General features: G+C 39.4%; 1 protein-coding gene across 2 annotated transcripts; it reads right to left on the bottom strand.

The window, feature by feature from the left end:
* Positions 1–2,566: 2,566 nt before the first annotated feature.
* Positions 2,567–17,223, bottom strand: figla (folliculogenesis specific bHLH transcription factor). 2 transcript variants are annotated; one of them, XM_047382070.1, is made up of 5 exons: positions 16,936–17,222; positions 15,302–15,448; positions 15,111–15,200; positions 7,664–7,813; positions 2,567–2,807 (listed from the first exon to the last, which is right to left on the bottom strand). In XM_047382070.1, the coding sequence occupies exons 1-5, from the start codon at positions 17,119–17,121 to the stop codon at positions 2,796–2,798; spliced, it is 585 nt and encodes a 194-aa protein (XP_047238026.1). In that variant the 5' UTR covers positions 17,122–17,222; the 3' UTR covers positions 2,567–2,795. The 2 variants fall into 2 exon arrangements, with proteins under 2 accessions (XP_047238026.1, XP_047238025.1); XM_047382069.1 differs by lacking the exon at positions 2,567–2,807 and adding an exon at positions 6,361–6,831 and having other exon boundaries at positions 16,936–17,223.
* Between the last annotated feature and the right edge of the window lie 2,720 nt (positions 17,224–19,943).

The following is a 19,943-nucleotide window of genomic DNA, read 5'->3' as shown; positions in this document are numbered from 1 at the left end:
TTCACAGATTCAGGAACCACTCAGTCTGACAGCAATGTGCAATTCTTCAAGGCACCAAAGAAAAAGAATGAAGGCAGTGTCAGGGATAATGGGTTTCAAATGAGGTCTTGAATAAATCGCCACAATACCATGGGCCTTTACAAAAAAATCCAAATCAAAGAACTCCTGAGTAGAAGGTACAGTGGGGAGAACAAGTATTTGATACACTACCAATGTTGCAGGTTTTCCCAGCATGTAGAACTCTTAAATTTTTATCGTAGGTAATCAACTGAGTGACATAATCTAAAACAGAAATCCAGAAAAACCACATTGTGTGATTTGTATGTAAATACTCCACATTTTATTGCATGATAAGTATTTGATCACCTAACAACCAATACGAATCCCGGCTCACAGGCCTGTTATTTTTTTTTTAAGAAGCCCTCCTGTTTTTCACTCATTACCTGTAATAACTGCACCTGTTTGAACTCATCTGTATAAAAGACACCTGTCCACACACAGTCCAACAAACTCCTACATCTCCACAATGGCCAAGACCAGAGATATCAGGGATAAAATAGACCTGCACAAGACTGGGATGAGCTACAGGAAAATAGCCAAGCAGTTTCGTAAGAAAGCAACACCTGTTGGCGCAATTATAATGGAAGAAATTCAAGATGACTGTCAATCTTCCTCAGTCTGGGGCTCTATGCACGATCTCACCTCATGGGGCATCAATGATCATGATGAAGGTGAGGGATCAGCCCAGAGCTACACAGCAGGACCTATGTCAATGACCTGAGGAGAGCTGGGACCAGAGTCTCAAAGAAGACCATTAGTGACACACTACCCTGCCATTTTTTTAAATCCTGCAGTGCACGCAAGGTCCCCCCTACTCAAACCAGCGCATGTCCAAGCCCATCTGAAGATTCCCAATGATTATCTAGATGATCCAGAGGAGAAATGGGAGGTCGTGCGGTCCAATGACACAAAATAGAGCTTTTTGGTCTAAACTCCACTTGCCGTGTTGGGATGAAGAAGGATGAGAACAACCCCAAGAGCACCATCCCTACCGTGAAGCAAGCAGGTGGAAACAATCTTTGGGGATGCTTTTCTGCGAAAGGGACAGGACGACTGCACCATATTGAGGGGGGGGGAGATGGATGGGACCATGTATCAGGAGATCTTAGCCAACAACCTCCTTCCCTCAGTAAGGGCATTGAAGATGGGTCGTGGCTGGGTCTTCCAGCATGACGACAACTCGAAGCACACAGCCAGGGCAACTAAGGAGTGGCTCCGTAAGAAGCACCTTAAGGTCCTGGAGTGGCCTAGCCAGTCCCCAGACTTGAACCTAACTGAAAATCTTTGGAGGGAGCTGAAGGTCCATATTGACCAGCAACAGCCCTGAAACCTGAAGGATCTGGAGAAGATCCAAAATCCCTGCTGCAGTGTGTGCAAACCTCATCAAGAACTACAGGACACATCTGATATCTGCAATTGTAAACAAAGGCAAATTTCTTAAAAAACACTACAATGTGATTTTCTGGATTTGTTTTAGATTCCATCACTCACACTTGAAGAGTACCTATGATAAAAAAAAATTAAAGACTTCTACATGCTTTGCAAGTGGGAAAACTGTTGGAATAATTGAATATAGATTTATCTTATATATTTTCCTTTTCTTTAACTTGACTATTTGATCTTTATAACCTTTCATGAAGGCTGATTGTGCTGAACAGACACAATCAGCCTTAAGATGGGTCTCTCCCCATCTTAAGATGGGGAGAGACTGTGGAAGTGTGTTGTTACAAGATAATGGTGTTTATGACCTGTATACGATGCAGCTGTTTTTCCCATCCTTAGAGAGCGATATTCATTGTAAATAGGGAATCCCCAAAGATAATAAAAAGAGAGGTGCAGACAGATGGTTTTCAGAGCGGTAGGAGATTTGTAACTGAAAGCACATCCCTGTCCATTCTCTTCACAGCGAGTGAAATAACTAATTCTTTGTCTTTCTTTTCTTTTTGTGATGTTATAAGTATTTTAGGTTGTTTAAACCTGACAAAAACCTGCAAAATCAGTAGTGTATCAAATAATTATTCTCATTGTAAGTCTTCATAGACTGAAGCCTAGATTGAATTGAAGGCTATTGTCCTTACTTGGGAATACCAAAGGCTCGGGTCATTAAAAATATTTAGGTAAAGAGCAGCACACAAATGGTGGTGGAGAAGTTTGTAGTTGTCCCAATTATCAAAAGGCATTTGACAGACTGATGTGAAAATAGAGGCTCAGTCATAGTTCAAAAAAGCAGATGTGCACTTCTTAGAGGGTTGGGCAGCAATAAAATAAAGACAAGAAAAACTGACAGTCAACAAGAGTTGAATGGCAGCACCCAAGCAGAACACAGGCGCCATGTTACACAGTAAAAATGTACCCCCACAACCCCAAAACATGCTTTGGTAGCATCTTGTTTAACACTTAACCCAAAATACTTCATTACACTTTTAGAGCACATTTTCTGACCGCGTAATTTCTGTCTCATGTATTTTTCATGATTCCTGGGGTAATCTTTAAAAAGTCAACAACGTTTGTGCCAATCAATTTATTTACTTGACTTATGCCATGGCTTTTTCATGAAATAATACATGAATGTTAATGCAAACTTCTAATCAACATATTTTCTTATGTTTGCTACAACTGGAATGCTTGACATCCAGTGAGCTGACAAATAAAACAAAACCGTTACATTTACAATGAAATTTACATTTGAACAAAAGTATACCAAAAAAAAAAAAAAGTTCTTCTCAATGATGTCTTCAAAGCTGCTCCTGAAAATAAGAAGAAATATTAAAATTTTCCTTATGCATATGCACTTAGCTCGGCAATAGTGACTATTACATAAAAAAGATGCTTTCTTTTGCTGAGAATCAGGAAATTATTTTTAAAAAAGGGGGTTTCATACAATGCCTTGCAAAGGATTTCATACTCAAAGGGTTTTACGTAACAACCAGAAAGCTCTATTTTAAAATGGGATTTTATTTGACTGACAAACAAACTGGCATATCAATTTGAAGTGAAAAATATAAGGGGGTTTTTCCATCGTTATGATCCTGGCTAAAGTTATATTTACAAGTGCATCTTAAAATAAAATTAGGATATTGCATAATAGGGCAATATTTTTTGCTAGTTATTTCAGAAAGCCTAACAGATATTTTATATTTATTCCACAGAGTAAAATATCAAGCTTTTGTTTCTTGTAATTTTGATCATTATGGCTTACAGATAAAGAAAATCCTGAATTCTGTGTCTCAGAAAAGTAGAATATCACATTAGATCACAAAAAAAGGATGTTTTAAGCACAGATTTCAGGCTTCTGAAAAATATTCCCATTTCTCCGCACTTAATACTTGGTTGGTCCTCGTCTTGCAAGAATTACTACAATGCAATCAGCCTGTGGCACTGCGTAGGTGTAATGGAAGCCCAAAATGCTTTGATAGCTTCCTTCAAGTCATCTGCCTTGTTGGATCTGGTGTCTCATCTTCCAATTGACAACAGCACATACATTTTCTATGAAGTTCAGGTCACAGGAGTTACCTGTAAGCCATAATCATCAAAATTACAAGAAACAAAGGCTTAAAATACACTTCTCAAAAAAATAAAGGGAACACTCAAATAACACATCTGAAAGAATATTCTCATTGAATATGTTGTTCTGTACAAAGTTGAATGTGCTGACAACAAAATCACACAAAAATCATTAATGGAAATCAAATTTCCATTAATGAATCTCCGGTGTCCACCACCGGGTTCGGCAATCCCCGAACCCGTTGGTGGACACTGGCAGTAAGGGACGCTGTCAAGCTGAAGAAGGAGTCCTATCGGCTGTGGTTTGCTTGTGGGACTCCTGAGGCGGCTGACGGGTACCGTGAGGCCAAGCGTGCCGCGGCCCGGACGGTGGCAGAGGCAAAAACTCAGACCTGGGAGGAGTTCGGTGAGGCCATGGAGAAGGACTACCGGTTGACCCCGAAACGATTCTAGCAAACCGTCCGGCGCCTCAGGAGGGGGAAGCAGTGCTTCGCCAACACTGTTTACAGTGGGGGTGGGGAGCTGCTGACCTCGACTGGGGACATTATCGGCCGGTGGAAGGAGTACAGGTCCTTCTCAAAATATTAGCATATTGTGATAAAGTTCATTATTTTCCATAATGTCATGATGAAAATTTAACATTCATATATTTTAGATTCATTGCACACTAACTGAAATATTTGAGGTCTTTTATTGTCTTAATACGGATGATTTTGGCTTAAAAAAAAAAAAAAAACTCAGATGTACAGTATCGGAAAGTCAGAAAGGATCCTTCAGAGGAACTGAGAGAAGCATCATCCTTCAGTCGATCATCTACTGTATCCCAGGTTTGCCGCTAGTATCACCTCGGTGCGAAAATACTTTTATTCTCTAGTCAGATTGATTTATTCTTGGTACTGTTTACAGAAATTGTGTGCTTGTGACAATCTGCTAGAATCAAGGTGCCAAAAGATCAAATTTTAAGTTCAACCATGTAAAATTTAAATGTCTAAATTGGCTTTTACAGATATTGTTATATTGTTTCTAGGTTTTAACCTTCCGATAGCAAAACATGCCTGAAGGACAAAGAAAAAATCATTTTTGGAAGCTGAAGAAAGCTAAGACTCCAATAAATTCAATCAACACCAATTATATGATGTTTGAAGGGAGACGTTTGCCCAAATGTCTCTAAAAATAATGTGCCAAATTATCTTCTCAATTCAATAGAAATAAGGCAGAGACACGTCATCTTAGATAAGACTATTCAAAATATCCAGTTTGATATTTTAAAAACCAGAGCTTGTCACCCATAATGAATTCAAGAATTCAGGAACATAAAGATTTAAACGTCATTTAAAATTCCACAGCAACATGACTTGGTCACACTTGTCTGCAGCAGCCTAGAAAGTTTACCACCACAAGAGGGCAGCATAGGAATGCATTTAAATCTAGCAGGAAAACAGCATTTGAGGAAAGAATATACAGTTTTGTAGGAAGGAGGAGGAAAATTAAAGGGTGTGAGCTTTTTCTACAGTGGGTGTTTGACCACATAAAGCTGACCTAATTTGAAATAGATCTGAACGAAACTGCAGTTTTTTTTTTCTGGCTGTACCTTTTATGTTTTCTTTCTTTCAATAAATGCTACATATCCAAATAATGTTATTTAGATCACCAGAAGCCTCTAGTTGTATAGCCTCTGACAAACGTTTGTATTTATAATCAGGTGCCCTTTTTTCTAAACGGTTCTAATATTCTTTATTAACTAACCTCAGACAAAGCCTATTTAAGTGTGCTTTAATATATTTAGCAATCCGATTCGTTCAGAGCACTCAAGGCTCAGACATTTTATTGGAAGACAATGCACTAAGAAACCAGATAAAATCATTTTCAATTAACCTTTGAACTCATAAATCTTTTTAGACATCAGCTTTAGGTTTTCAGTTCCTCAAATAATCCTCATCTGGACCAAGGCTCAACATATTGATATGGCTCAAATGCTGCCATGATTTTCATAGCTCTAGTGAAAAAGCTACTTACATTAAACCCTGAACTGTGTGCAAGATAAATTCTGTCAGAATAATGGTACCAATGTGAACTATGTGGGGGAAAAGGACAGAAAATAATCATGGCTTTAAACCTCTTCACCTTGAATTATCCAATCAGTTGATGACGCACTGTGAAGATAGTGCAAATGTTTCAGATGTTAGACAACCAAATGCTTTGTGCTGATTGCTAGTCATAATTGTAGAGCCAATGTCTGCCAGATCACTTTTGGAATCAAACGTGTCTAATTGCCTATTGTAGGCAGAGTTCATCTTTTGAGAATTGTAAACAAAGGCTGTCCGTCTTTGTTTTGAAGACTACGCCATTTGTAGGGAACAGATTTGCATTTATCTAACCCTACAACCACACACTATTACAAGGAATTGTTGATTAATAAAACAAAATAAATAAATAAATAAATTGAATTCAATTTGTTTGAAGAAAACTTGTTCATTAAAAACTGCAAAGGTACATGAAGTCAGTTTCAAAACATTCTGGTATTGCTTCTGTGGTTTGACATTTGGCTCCATCAGCTGCCATGTTCGCTTGTTCCACAGTTATATTTGACCGTAACACTTTCTGCTTCCAATGACAAAATTGGCTGACTTTTACATGCAAGCCCAAGGAAATATGAAATGAATGTTCTTACTGAGATAACTTGAAAAAAATAAAAAATTGATTTGTATCCAATTTAAGGCCAAATATTAAAAAGGTAGACAATGACTGTGTGGTATATTGTGGCCAAAGTGGCTGAAGAAGGGCAGCAGACTGATGTTCTCCAGTGTAGCAGGTGGTTTATTTACAAAAAAGAACAACCAAAAATATGTACAAAAATGAAAGTGACAAAATAAACATAACTATACTCAAACCAACCGAAATTAACGTCACGTGCACACAGCTACACTGACCTGGTCCTCCCTCCTTAACTTCTTTCTTGATCTGCTTAAATACCTTCATGCCCTTTTAAACACAATTAACTCAAATGGAATCTTCCATCTTGCAGGTATATTCCAACATGAGAAATAATCTCAAATCTCTGAAGCCACTTCTATATAGCGACAACCCTGTGTTTACGGTTTAACAATTATATCCTAACTCTGACACATCAAAACTAAGAAACAAACCCTAAAGTTAACTTAATACTTTCACAGTTTCTTCTCCCCTCTTCACCTGGCACCTCCTGTGACATCACTTCCCTGAAACCTCCAAATACAGGAAGTTAGGCCGCACCTCCTCCTTTAGTTCCTTGAACACAGGTAAGTGGTAAAATCACTAGCCGGAACTAGGCAAATGGTGTTCATCCATTTTACCACGGACTGATTGAAACACGCAAAACAATTGTGCGTCATTGTGGGCTTCTTTTGCCAGACGGGTGAACGTCATGGGATATGTTAGCACATATGCGCAATATACATCAGTCTTTAGCACAGACATTTATAGTTTAAGGTTATGTGAAACAAACAATTCCCGTATATAAAATACAGAATAATATTCAAGAGAGTCCGCCTATATTTCATGTAAACAAAGAAGTGTTTTAGGGGCTAAGTGCATAACTAGTAGAAATGTACACCAGGTTTCTTCCATTAGGAGATCCAGGGCTATTTAAAAAGAGATCCATGGTTTTAGCCCCAATTGTCCAGGTCTGATTATAACAATGTCCACCTTTTTTTGTTTTGTTTTTTTAGGAAAACTACAGTAGCATTTATACTAAACTTGACCGTGGACAAGGAATGGCTGAAACATCGAATAAAGGTGATGTGAATGTATTTTTATTATTATTTTTATTATTTAGAACATGCAGGACTTAACTCAGATTCCTGATTTCTGCCTATTGCTTTACTTCACTGGTATAGGATTTAATAGATAGAAGAGGGATCATTTTCACGTGCATTTATTTTATGGGATACGTTTTCACAAGCAACAGGAAAGTATGATCCCTAAAAATTGTATTGCCTTAATAAAATCCAGAAAGTGTTTCGATTCAAATTAAAACAGGAGCCCATCCTCATTTTCACTGACCATCTGCCACCCTTCACAAAATTAAAAAAACTAGCATTTGGAAAAGTGAAAAAAATACCGCAGCTTGATCAGGTGCAACTTGGATGATGAACTGGTATGCAGGCATCACACAGTGTTGCAACACCAGTCTGGGCATATCACTGTCCTCTGTTGCTGGTTCTGGGGGCATCGTGAATCCATCATCCAGGTGCTCGTCTATGTTCAGCAGCTTTAAAGAGGAAAAATAAAAATTAATGACAGGAATTCTTTCTACTTAAAAAAAAAAAAGTTACAAAGTCTTTTAATAAGGAACATATAAAGTGGGCCTTTAAGAGAAACATTTACTATTTGACTGCGTCTGGGGGTCTACGGTTTTAGCAGCCCACTGTCCTACTTTACATTTTCACTCAATTTGGTTTGGAAAGTTCAAACAATAAAAGTAGGACTTTACCGAGCATTTTTCACACAACCCCAATTCCAATAAAGGTGGGACTTTGTGTAAAGCTCCAAAAACAATACAGTGATTTGCAAATCCTGTTCAACCTATATGCAAATGAATACACTATAAACAAAACATTTCTTGTACAAACTGATAAACTTGATTTTTTTGCAAATATACACTCATTTTGAATTTGATGCTTGAAACATGTTCCAAAAAAGCTGGGCAACCAAAGTCTGGGGAAAGTTGAGGAATGCTCAAAAATTAGAAAAAGTAGTGTGAATGCTGTAAGCTAATTTGTTAGCTGAAAGCTGGCAGAAACAAGCTGAAACTGATTGCAGAAAATTTGCTGAAATGTGAAAAATAAGAAAACAGAAATGCTAAATTCCTGTTGAAAGCTGGCCGAAAGTTGCTAATGTTGACAGCAGAATATCAGCTGAAATTTGACAAATTAGTAGAAATAGCAGAAACATTAGCAAAGAAAAACTGTCATCTGCTCTGTTTAAGCAGGAAGACTATTAGCTATAAAACAGCGGAACAAGGTGAAGTTACCTCAAAACTACTTGTTGAAACAGTTGTTGAAATGCAAGAACTGACAAACTTTAAACAGGAAAGAGCTGCCCATAGATGAGCTGAAAAAAAAGCATAGACGGAAGCAAAAATATAGCCTAAGAAGTTGAAGTCAGCGCTAAAATATTTTTTTTTTAAATGACAAAATTCAGAAAAAGAATGAACTAACAACAAATACGCTGAAAAAAACAACAACAAAAAAAACAAAAAACAAATGAGAAATTGCCTAAAAAAGGCAATTGTGTTCTTCAGCTAAGAGAGAAGAGAGGAGAAAGAGAAGCTAAAATGCTAACATTAGCATATTGGTTATCACTAGCATGAAGGCTGACATTAATTTACCCCATCTACTATGCAAAAAGCAATGTATAAGCTAAAATTAGCTAAAATGCTAATGCTTACTACACCCTATATTCAAAAGTCTATGAAATTGCCCTTTAAAATGATTCACTCTTGTTCAGGTGTTGGAACAGCAGTAGAAGCTGTTTAAGTAGCTGACATCAAATGGTCGCTGTTTTGATGCTCCACTGGGACCTATGAAGATGGTCTTATCATCATAAGTCACAGAGTAGTGGTTTCATTCTAGTTCTGATAGAGATTGGACCTGGTTCTGATAGGGGTTTGTTCCCGATTGTGATAGAGGGTTCCTCCTGGACCTGATGAAGATTTGTACCTGGTTCTGATAGAGTTTGGACCTGTTTCTGATGGATGCTTGTACATTGTTCTGGTGTACATTTGTTCAAGCTTCTTATGGAGATTATTGCCAGGTTCTGGTGGAGTTAGAACTTGGAAGAAACCTTAATCAAACCAGGTCCCGATGGATGTTTCTTCCTGGTCCTGATAGAGTTTGGACCTGATCTTGATGAAAATTTTTTAGAAGGTTCAACAGATTTTTTTTTTTGGCTCTGATGGAGCTTTTTGCCAGGTTCTGATGGAGTTTGGACCTGATTCTGATACAGGTTTGCACCTGGTTCTGATGAAGATTTTTTTCTGGTACTGATGGAGCATTTTGCCAGGTTCAGATGGAGTTTGGATTTGGTTCTGATGGAGATTTGTTGGAGCAACATATGCTGCCATCCAAGCAACATGTTTTCCAGGGACATCCCTGCTCATTTCAGCCTGACAATGCAAAGCCACATTCTGCAGGCGTTACAACACAAGGTCTTCGCTGAAAGAAAAAAGAAAAAAAAAAAAAGAAAAAAAAAAAGAAAAAAAAGAGTGGTTCCTAAACTGGCCTACCTGCAGTCCAGACCCGTCTCCCATTGAAAATGTGTGGCGCATTATGAAGTGCAAAATACAACAGAGACCCTGAACTGTTGAACAACTAAAGTTGTGCATCAAGCCAGAATGGGAAAAATGCACCTACAAAGCTTCAACAATGAGTATCCTTAGTTCCCAAACACTTATTGAGTATTGTAGTAAACATGACCCTGCCCCATCTTTTTTGGAAAGTGCTGCAAACATAAAATTTCAAAACGACACAATATTTGCACAAAAGAAATAAAGTTTATTAGTTTGAATTTTAAATATCTGGTCTTTGTAATGTACTCAAATTGTACATAGATTTGACAAAATTTGCATGTTATTCTGTTTTCATTTAGGTTTTGCACAATGTCCCAACTTCATTGGAATTGGGGTTGTACAAAAATTCAACACAAGTTGGTTATACAGAAGTTAAAAGAAAACACTCAAACAGTTAGTCACACGAAAAAAATGCAAGGCTAAGTAAATAAAACAAATTAGCTAAAATAAAATTTAGAACTCAGGAAACACCAAAGACACATATATATACTGCTCACAAAAAAAGGGAACACTTAAACAACACAATATAACTCCAAGTAAATCTCACTTCTGTGAAATCAAACTGTCCACTTAGGAAGCAACACTGATTGACAATCAATTTCACAGCTGTTGTGTAAATGGAATAGACAACAGGGGGAAATATTTGGCGATTAGCAAGACTCACTCAATAAAGGAGTGGTTCTGCAGGTGAGGACCACAGACCACTTCTCAGTACCTATGCTTTCAGGCTGATGTTTTGGTCACTTTTGAATGTTGGTGGTGCTTTCACACTCGTGGTAGCATGAGACGGACTCTACAACCCACACAAGTGGCTCAGGTAGTGCAGCTCATCCAGGATGGCACATCAATGTGAGCTGTGGTAAGAAGGTTTGCTGTGTCTGTCAGTGTAGTGTCCAGAGCCTGGAGGCGCTACCAGGAGACAGGCCAGTACACCAGGAGACGTGGAGGAGGCCGTAGGAGGGCAACAACCCAGCAGCAGGACCACTACCTCCGCCTTTGTGTAAGGAGGAACAGGAGGAGCACTGCCAGAGCCCTGCAAAATGACCTCCAGCAGGCCACAAATGTGCATGTGTCTGCACAAACTGTTAGAAACCGACTCCATGAAGATGGTATGAGGACCCGATATCCACAAATGGGGGTTGTGCTCACAGCCCAACACCGTGCAGGACGCTTGGCATTTGCCAGAGAAGACCAGGATTGGCAAATTCGCCATTGGCACCCTGTGCTCTTCACAAATGAAAACAGGTTCACACTGAGCACACGAGACAGACGTGACAGTGTCTGGAGACACGGTGGAGAGCGATCTGATGCCTGCAACATTCTTCAGCATGACTGGTTTGGCAGTGGGTCAGTAATGGTGTGGGGTGGCATTTCTTTGGAGGGCCGCATGGTTCTCCATGTGCTCGCCAGAGGTAGCCTGACTGCCATTAGGTACCGAGATGAGATCCTCAGACCCCTTGTGAGACCATATGCTGGTGCGGTTGACCCTGGGTTCCTCCTAATGCAGGACAATGGTAGACCTCATGTGGCTGGAGTGCGTCAGCAGTTCCTGCAAGATGAAGACATTGAAGCTATGGACTGGCCCGCCCGGGAGTTGATGGATGCTTTAGTCCAGGTCTGGGAGGAGATCCCTCAAGAGATCATCCTCCGTCTCATCAGGAGCATGCCCAGGCGTTGTAGGGAGGTCATACAGGCACGTGGAGGCCACACACAATACTGAGCCTCATTTTCACTTGTTTTAAGGACATTACATCAAAATTGGATCAGCCTGTAGTGGGTTTTTCCACTTTAATTTTGTGTGTGACTCCAAATCCAGGCCTCCATTGGTTCATAAATTTGAATTCCATTGATGATTTTTGTGTGATTTTGTTGTCAGCACATTCAACTTTGTACAGAACAAAGTATTCAATGAGAATATTTCATTCATTCAGATCTAGTATGTGTTATTTGAGTATTCTCTTTATTTTTTTGAGCAGTGTAGTATTAAAAAATGTGATCTATGCAATTTACAAAACAATGACAGCTTCATACACAAGAATATTGATGGAGGGCTCAAGTGTGGTGGTCATATCTAACCACTTGTCTGAGTGTCTGTGCATGTTTAATTATAAAACTTGTGTTCTGACCACATGTGCTGAGCACTTACTCTGGATATGTTCATTGTAACATGGAATAGATAATTTACCTCAATATTTTAGAAACATCTGGCTCTCTACATTTCTTTGAAGTTTCTTAGCACCTCTATTAGTATCTCCTGGTTTCTGCTAAACCAAATGGTGCTATTGCATTGATTTTGGGAAAGCAAATACAGGTCCTTCTCAAAATATTAGCATATTGTGATAAAGTTCATTATTTTCCATAATGTAATGATGAAAATTTAACATTCATATATTTTAGATTCATTGCACACTAACTGAAATATTTCAGGTCTTTTATTGTCTTAATACGGATGATTGTGGCATACAGCTCATGAAAACCCAAAATTCCTATCTCACAAAATTAGCATATCATTAAAAGGGTCTCTAAACGAGCTATGAACCTAATCATCTGAATCAATGAGTTAACTCTAAACACCTGCAAAAGATTCCTGAGGCCTTTAAAACTCCCAGCCTGGTTCATCACACAAAACCCCAATCATGGGTAAGACTGCCGACCTGACTGCTGTCCAGAAGGCCACTATTGACACCCTCAAGCAAGAGGGCAAGACACAGAAAGAAATTTCTGAACGAATAGGCTGTTCCCAGAGTGCTGTATCAAGGCACCTCAGTGGGAAGTCTGTGAGAAGGAAAAAGTGTGGCAGAAAACGCTGCACAACGAGAAGAGGTGACCGGACCCTGAGGAAGATTGTGGAGAAGGGCCGATTCCAGACCTTGGGGGACCTGCGGAAGCAGTGGACTGAGTCTGGAGTAGAAACATCCAGAGCCACCGTGCACAGGCGTGTGCAGGAAATGGGCTACAGGTGCCGCATTCCCCAGGTCAAGCCACTTGAAACAGCAGCAGAAGCGCCTGACCTGGGCTACAGAGAAGCAGCACTGGACTGTTGCTCAGTGGTCCAAAGTACTTTTTCCGGATGAAAGCAAATTCTGCATGTCATTCAGAAATCAAGGTGCCAGAGTCTGGAGGAAGACTGGGGAGAAGGAAATGCCAAAATGCCAGAAGTCCAGTGTCACGTACCCACAGTCAGTGATGGTCTGGGGTGCCGTGTCAGCTGCTGGTGTTGGTCCACTGTGTTTTATCAAGGGCAGGGTCAATGCAGCTAGCTATCAGGAGATTTTGGAGCACTTCATGCTTCCATCTGCTGAAAAGCTTTATGGAGATGAAGATTTCATTTTTCAGCGCGACCTGGCACCTGCTCACAGTGCCAAAACCACTGGTAAATGGTTTACTGACCATGGTATCACTGTGCTCAATTGGCCTGCCAACTCTCCTGACCTGAACCCCATAGAGAATCTGTGGGATATTGTGATGAGAACGTTGAGAGACTCAAGACCCAACACTCTGGATGAGCTAAAGGCCGCTATCGAAGCATCCTGGGCCTCCATAAGACCTCAGCAGTGCCACAGGCTGATTGCCTCCATGCCACGCCGCATTGAAGCAGTCATTTCTGCCAAAGGATTCCCGACCAAGTATTGAGTGCATAACTGTACATGATTATTTGAAGGTTGACGTTTTTTGTATTAAAAACACTTTTCTTTTATTGGTCGGATGAAATATGCTAATTTTGTGAGATAGGAATTTTGGGTTTTCATGAGCTGTATGCCACAATCATCCGTATTAAGACAATAAAAGACCTGAAATAACTCAGTTAGTGTGCAATGAATCTAAAATATATGAATGTTAAGTTTTCATCATGACATTATGGAAAATAATGAACTTTATCACAATATGCTAATATTTTGAGAAGGACCTGTACACTACCTGGTCAAAAAAAAAGTCACCACCAAAAAAAACAAAAAACAAAAGTCACACTAATATTTCGTTGGACCACCTTTAGCTTTGATTACAACACGCATTCGTTGTGGCATTGTTTCGATAAGCTTCTGCAATGTCACAAGATTTATTTACACCCAGTGTTGCATTAATTTTTCACCAAGATCTTGCATTGAAGATAGAGTCTGACTGCTGCACAAAGCCTTCTCCAGCACATCCCAAAGATTCTCAATGGGTTTAAGGTCTGGGCTCTGTGGTGGCCAATCCATGTGTGAGAATGATGTCTCATGCTCCCTGAACCACTCTTTCACAATTCAAGCCCGATGACTCCTGGCATTGTCAACTTGGAATATGCCTGTGCCATCAGGGAAGAAAAAATCCATTGATGGAATAACCTGGTCATTCAGTATATTCAGGTAGTCAGCTGACCTCATTCTTTGAACACATACTGTTGTTGAACCCTGACCTGACCGACTGCAGCAACCCCAGATCATAGCACTGCCCCCACAGGCAGTGACAGTAGGCACTAGGCATGATGGGTGCATCACTTCACCTGCCTCTCTTTTTACCCTGATGCGCCCATCACTGTAGAACAGGGTAAATCTCGACTCATCAGACCTTCTTCCATTGCTGCAGAGTCCAATCTTTATTTTCCCTAGCAAATTGAAGCCTTTTTTCCCCCGGTTAGCCTTACTGATTAGTGGTTTTCTTAAGGCTACACAGCTGTTCAGTCCCAATCCCTTGGGTTCCCTTCGCATTGTGCGTGTGGAAATGCTCTTATTTCATTATTAAACATAGCGCGGAGTTCTACTGTTGTTTTTCTTCGATTTGATGTCACCAAACGTTTAAGTGCTCGACGATCATGATCATTCAGGATTTTTTTCCAGCCACATTTCTTCCTCGAAGATGATGGGTCCCCACTATCCTTCCAGTTTTAATAATGCGTTGGACAGTTCTTAACCCAATTTTGGCAGTTTCTGCAATCACCTTAGATGTTTTCTCTGCTCGATGCATGCCAATGATTTGTCCCTTATGAAACAGACTGACATCTTTTCCACGACCACGGGATGTGTCTTTCATCATGGTTGTTTAAGAAATGAGAAGCAACTCATTGCAGTCGGGGTTAAATAACTTGTTTCCAGCTGAAACACAATCGCCCATGTAGTAATTATCCAATAGGAGGCTCGCACCTATTTGCAGGTTCATGTGGGCTAACACTAATATTTGAAATGGTTTGTAGCATTACAGTTGAAGCGTGGATAAAATTACCTGAAAATAAAACACTTACATCATCCATTCTCCATAAGTCATTGCCTAGGCCTTCAGTCTGACCATAAGTGATTGCATTCTTTAGGAAATCAGTCCCCATGCCATCATTCTAGGGAAAAGAAAAATAATTTCAAAGCCAATCACAATACTGCCCTTTGAGACAACAGACTTGTGCTGCATGAAATGAATGTACCTGAATCAAGTGCTTACATTTTCAGTATCGTGCAAAACAGCAAGAAGCAATCGAATGTATTCAGTGGCTGCTTTAAGTGTATCGACTTTACTAGGCTTTCTGTCTGGCCGCATCAGTGGAACCATGCGTTTCAAACGCGAGAACATGGCATTCAGGTTCCTGATCTACACACAAAAAAGGTTACATATAAATAAAAAAATAACATGACAAGAATGTTGTTAAATCTGCAGCAAATGGATTAAACTGAACATTTCTGCTGAAGTACCAGCATTTTTCAGTTCTATAACCTGAAGAAAGAATTTAAGACCCCTGAACTACAAAACATATTTTAATTAGGACAGCAGTAATTGATTGATGAAAATTAACTACTTAAAGTTTGATAGCTTTATTCAGTCCCAAAAGGACATCTCAGTGATACACAATTATTCATGAAGAGAAATATTTGAAACAAGCAATCTTTATTGCAGAGTATTTTAGCCTACAGTACTGATCAAAATGGTAAATATCCTGCACTTGTTTAGCACTTTATCAAGTCTCCAGAGACTTGAAAGCACTTTACACTGCAGTCATCCATCCATTCGTTATATCACATCTGCAATGTTTAGAAGTTTACATACACTCATTGACATAAAGAAACTGTTTTTAAACTGTTCAATTTTTAATGTTCAATGATAAAACAATATACCTTTTAATTAAATAAGCAAACAGTAAGTTGACTACAAGGTTTTTCCTAGTTAACATAATATGGTTGAGGTTAGGTCTTTGGAGAGACTATGCCAGAAGATTAAAGTTGTCATTGTGAATACCTGCTTGTACTGACAGGGTCATGGGGGACTGAGGAGACTATTCCAACAGTCATATTTTTGGACTGTGGGAGGAACCTGGAGAGAACTCATGCGAAATCTATGCAGAAAGACTCCAGGCTTGGATTGACACCCAGAACCTTCTTGCTGCAAGGCAACAGTGCTACCAACTGCTGCACCAAGCAGCCCATTTAGTGATGGATAACATTTCTGTAAGAATAAGTTAACTGAGCTTTCTTTAGATGCATTAATACAGGTATTCTGTTATAATTTCAATAACAATTGCAACTTAAAATAAGAGGAATTTAGTCAAGTCTTCAGTTCAGAAGCTTTTGAGAGGGAGCAAGTCTGTGGTGCTTGTTAGGTTATTAAAAACAGTCCGAGAGGAAATATTCTTAGTGATGTTTAAGCTACAATTTAGAGGTACAGCAACACAAACACAATCATGTGTGTGCGCTATCTCAACTTTTTCCTTTCACAAAACATTTCAATAGGATTCGATCCACAAGACAGCAGTCTTCCCAATTACATCACATAACTTAATATTACTATATTAAAAATAATTTTTGTGGTATCCAGCAATATTTAAGCTTTCCGATGACCTACGTTTTCTTTAGTTGTAGGGCCTAAATCGTGATCATTATGATTAACAAAAATATATCGCTGTGAAACAAATTAATATAAGTTTCACGTTAAATTAGTAAATAATGGATGGGACAAGCCAAATACCAAGCGTGTTATAATGTGAACAGCCTAGCTCATGAGAACTAAACTTGGGTTCATTTTAATTTTCCTTTTTTTTTTTTTTTTACGAAAATTCACACAATATAATTTTGAGTAATACCCACTCTAAGTCGTTCCTTGGCGTTGACTAGCTCTCTCTTCTTAACAGTTTCGCAGAATTCCTCGGCAACAAAGTACAACCCGTCTCTGCCTCGTTTAAATTTCTCTATGCTGCAGTAAAGAGGCAGAGCAGACTCTCCGGTAAACCGCTTCAGAATATCACTCATTAGCTCTGCTTCTGGAACCTTCATTGTAGCAGCTTTCAGTCGCTGAAAACCCTCCCTTCACTTTATGTCAGTCTGCGCAATGACTTCAATTAAATATATGTCCCGAGTTGACATCCGGGGTAGCGGAGAAACACACCTGTGCTGCATGCCGCCTTAATTAGACGTGTCCCAACAATTACTGGAACCGGATGTGTGCTCACTTCAAGCTTAGGTTGCCCTCAAGGTGATGTTCTTTCACCTGCCGTTTTCTATATGTGACAATGCTCTTAACAGCACCACTAACTAAATATGATCACTTATCAGCCTGCTGCAAAAACAATTGATCGCTTTGATAAGGCGTTTGGTGGAGAGTTTTTATATAGAACAGATGAAGGCTCTTCAAAGATGGTGTAACAACTAAGATAAAAATCAATGTATCTAAAACACAGGAACTGCCTTATCCACGGGAAACCGTCTAACAGAATTGTCACAGTTTTTAAACTTGTAACCATTCTTATGTTTCCATACCATGGAAAATGATTTCTTTTGTCTTTTCACACTAAAAGCTGCGGGGCTTATAGCAACCCAATTTGGGTAATTTGTCAACCCAGTCCTGGATAATATATGGGGAGATGCTGGTGAAAAGAATAACCCATGACCTGCATAATCTGGATACTATACTAAATAAGTCATTTGAAGTTAAAATGAATGATTTCATTTTCTTTTTAATTCTACATTAAAAATGCTAAAATCTAACAATTTCATAATGCCAATTAAACTATTGAAACAATTGACTGAATTAGACTATTGTATATTTTATACAGTTTTATATTCAATTAAATTCAGTTTTATTTATATAGCGCCAATTCACAACACATGTTGTCTCAAGGCACTTCACAACAGTCAGGTACATACATTCCAATTAATCCTAACAATTGAACAGTGCAGTCGGAGTTAGCGTTTTATTCAAATTGGATAAAAAGTTTTTCTATCTAAGGAAACCCAGCAGATTGCATCCAGTCAGTGACTTGCTGCATTCCCTCCTCCCGGATGAGCATGTAGAGGCAGTGGACAGTCACTGGCGTTGACTTTGCAGCAATCCCTCATACTGAGCATGCATGTAGCAACAGCGGAGAGGAAAAACTCCTTTTTAACAGGAAGAAACCTCCAGCAAAACCAGGCTCAGTGTGAGCGGCCATCTGCCATGACCGACTGGGGTTTGAGAGAACAGAGCAGAGACACAAAAAGAACACAGAAGCACTGATCCAGAAGTACTTTCTATGGGAAGGAAAAGTAAATGTTAATGGATGTAGCTCCTTTAGTCGTTTCACCTAGAAAGAAAGAACAGATAAACTCTGAGCCAGTTTTCAAGGTTAGAGTCTGAAAGAGAGCACATATAATTAGTTACAGTAAAAGCTCAGTCAATTTCCATGTCTAGGAGAGAGAAAGGGTTAAACACTAAAAGACAGGGCTATGTGGATCATCTGTAGAGGGTGAGCATTAAGTTGTTGCCAGCAGAAGCTCGGACAATTCCCCTCTCCAGAAAGGTGTCACGGGCAGACACAGAGCCAGGCCAGGTGTAGCTTCTAGGAAGAGAAAAGAGAGAACAAGGTTAAAAGCTGAAATAACAGCAAATAATGCAAAATTGGAGAGTAGTGTGAGAATGTAGCGAAGAGGGTGAAAGTGGTCGTTATGTCCTCCAGCAGCCTCAGCCTATAGCAGCATAACTACACAGATAGTTTCAGTTCAGATTATTTAGTTAAGCGGCGCTTTTTTACAACAATGTCGTCTCAAGGCACCTCACAAAGGGTCCCACTGATGGTCATTGTTATCCTAAAAACTACACAATGATTGGGATACCTCCCTCTGTCAGACTGATTATAACCATTGGAAAAGAGAAGGGGTCATACAGGTAGCAGAAATGGAGGGTGTGTTTGCACCTCAACCATAACTGAGCCGGTTTAGGCTAAACCTGACTCCCCCTTACTCCAACCAACAGAGAGGGAAGAAGACGGAGGTAAAAAATAAGGAAGATAGCTCAGGATAAACTAAGCCACTCTAGCTATAAGCTTTATCAAAAAGGAAAGTTTTAAGCCTAGCCTTAAAAGTAGACAGGGTGTCTGCCTCATGGACTAAAGCTGGGAGCTGGCTCCACAGGAGAGGAGCCTGATAACTAAAGGATCTGCCTCCCACTCTACTTCTAGAGACTCTAGGAACCACCAGTAAACCTGCAGTCTGAGAACGAAGTGCTCTGTTAGGAACATATGGAACAATCAGATCTCTGATGTATGATGGAGCTAGATCATTAAGGGCTTTATATGTGAGGAGGAGAATTTTAAATTCTATTCTGGACTTAACAGGGAGCCAATGAAGGGAAGCTAAAATAGGAGAAATATGATCTCTCTTTTTAATTTTCATCAGAACTCTTGCTGCAGCATTTTGAATCAGCCGAAGGCTTTTAACTGCATTTTGTGGACATCCTGATAGTAACGAATTACAATAATCCAGCCTTGAAGTAACAAATGCATGGACTAGTTTTTCAGTGTCACTCCTAGATAGGATATTTCTAATTTTGGCAATGTTCCGGAGATGAAAGAAGGAAATCCTAGAAACCTGTTTAATATGGGATTTAAATGACATGTCCTGGTCAAAAATAACACCAAGGTTTTTTACTTTATTATCAGAGGTCAATTTAATGCCATCCAGGTTAAGTGATTGACTAAGCAGTTTCTTTTTTAAAGACTCCGGTCCAAAGACGACAACTTCTGTCTTGTCTGAATTTAGAAGCAAAAAAATTTAACGTCATCCAAGTTTTTATATCTTTTTAACATGCTTGTAGTCTATCTAACTGGTTGAGCTCATCAGGA

This window comes from Girardinichthys multiradiatus, chromosome 12 (assembly GCF_021462225.1).
Source record: "Girardinichthys multiradiatus isolate DD_20200921_A chromosome 12, DD_fGirMul_XY1, whole genome shotgun sequence".
Classification (NCBI taxonomy): domain Eukaryota; kingdom Metazoa; phylum Chordata; class Actinopteri; order Cyprinodontiformes; family Goodeidae; genus Girardinichthys; species Girardinichthys multiradiatus.
This window is presented reverse-complemented; position numbering and strand designations above follow the sequence as displayed.